The sequence below is a fragment of the Myotis brandtii genome, unplaced genomic scaffold, assembly GCF_000412655.1.
Source record: "Myotis brandtii unplaced genomic scaffold, ASM41265v1 scaffold207, whole genome shotgun sequence".
Taxonomy (NCBI): domain Eukaryota; kingdom Metazoa; phylum Chordata; class Mammalia; order Chiroptera; family Vespertilionidae; genus Myotis; species Myotis brandtii.
The window spans coordinates 892047-893564 of NW_005357736.1; the positions used below are offsets into that span (position 1 = coordinate 892047).

Sequence of the window (1518 nt, forward strand, 5' to 3'; positions counted from 1 at the left end):
CTCCGCTCGGCCTGCCCCGGACACGCATTTGCTGGCGCCACATGGCGGAGCCCGGCAGCTCCTCCCTGGCGCTGGGGGGAAACGGACCACACAGATCCCTGCCTTCACTTCCTACTGGTGGCCTCTCACCCAGCGCCTGGCACTGCCACAGGGGGTGGCACCGTCTCTGTAGATCACAGCGAGGGGTGGGGCTCTGCTGGGGGCCACACGGGAGCCCCAGCTTCATGCTGACCCTGGTTCCAGGCAGGGTGGGTGGTTTATGTCTGGGTCAGGCTGTGGGCTGTGGGCTGTGGCCTGCACTGCCCCCCCTCAGACCCAGGTGCAAGCTCTGTCCTCGGGTAGCGCTGTAGGTGCTGGGGGCTCTGACTGCTGAGCCATCGAGGGTGAGGGCTCGGTTAGCACCCCGCCAGGACCCACTCCCCACAGCGAGTCTGGCCTTAGCCTTTCATCAGCCGTCGCTGAGTGCTGAGCCCGAAGCCCGAAGACCCCCCGAGGCCGGCTTGGGCCCAGACTGACCCCGGGAGCCAGCTCTGGAGCCCTTAGCCTGCCCTCCCCCTCCCCCCTGCAGGCTATGAGGAGACCCTGACCCGCCTGGCTGCCATCCTTGCCAAGCACTTTGCCGACACACGCATCGTGGGCACTGGTGAGGTGCCCAGAGGGCTGGGGGGGGGCCCTCTCTGGCTGGCTATTTTCTGCATGAAATGCTGGCCAGATGGGCACGAGGCCCCTGCTGAGGCCTGCCCTGCCCCCGCAGACATCCGTGACTCGCTGATGCAGGCGCTGGCCAGCTACGTCTGCTACCCACACTCCCTGCGGGCCGTGGAGCGCATCCCCGAGGAGCAGTGAGTGGGGCTGGGGGAGGGCAGGTCCCTGCCCCACAGCCCCGGGCAGCCACACGTCGGGATCACACAGTCTGATGGCTGTAGCTCTGCATTGAAATCAGAGAGTGAGATCTCCAACTTTGTTCTATTTCAAGGTTTTTTTTGGCGACTTGGTGTCCCTTGAGATTCCATGTGAATCTTAGGGTAGATTTTTCTAGAACTGGCAGTGCTCTAGCGGTGGGGAAAGAGGCCTCCTCGCCCTGTCTCTGCTCTTGGAGGGAAAGCTCTCAGTCTCTGGTCACACCGCGCCCTCGCACTTAGCACCCTCGGTGCCTCTGAGAAAAGCGAACCCGCCCTCCAGGCGGCACCTGCTGAGCCCGGCCCGGCCTCTGGGCTCGGCTCTCAGCCACATTCTGGGCCCCGACCGGCCCTGCCCGGGACCCTCACCAGCAGCCCCCGTGCCGCCCGCAGGAGAAGATGCTGGACATCTACTGGCTGCTGCGCGTCTGTCTGCGGACCATCGAGCACGGCGACCGCACCGGCCCGCTCTTCGCCTTCATGCCCGAGTTCTACCTGAGCGTGGCCATCAACAGCTACAGCGCCCTCAAGAACTACTTCGGGCCCGTGCACAGCATGGAGGAGCTCCCAGGTGAGGCCGGGGAGGCGGGCGAGAGCCTCGGAGCCGGGGCAGAGCCGG

The 1518-nt window shown here is 65.7% G+C and overlaps 1 protein-coding gene across 1 annotated transcript in view; it reads left to right on the plus strand.

Annotated features, from left to right (window-relative positions):
- The window catches only part of RNF123 (ring finger protein 123), a 26986-nt gene that overhangs the window by 17746 nt on the left and 7722 nt on the right, over window positions 1-1518 (plus strand). The window contains exons 22-25 of the mRNA XM_014538995.1: window positions 569-643; window positions 755-842; window positions 1025-1058; window positions 1293-1484. Of these exons, the coding sequence (XP_014394481.1) occupies window positions 569-643; window positions 755-842; window positions 1025-1058; window positions 1293-1484 (389 nt within the window). The remainder of the gene's footprint in view (window positions 1-568; window positions 644-754; window positions 843-1024; window positions 1059-1292; window positions 1485-1518) is intronic.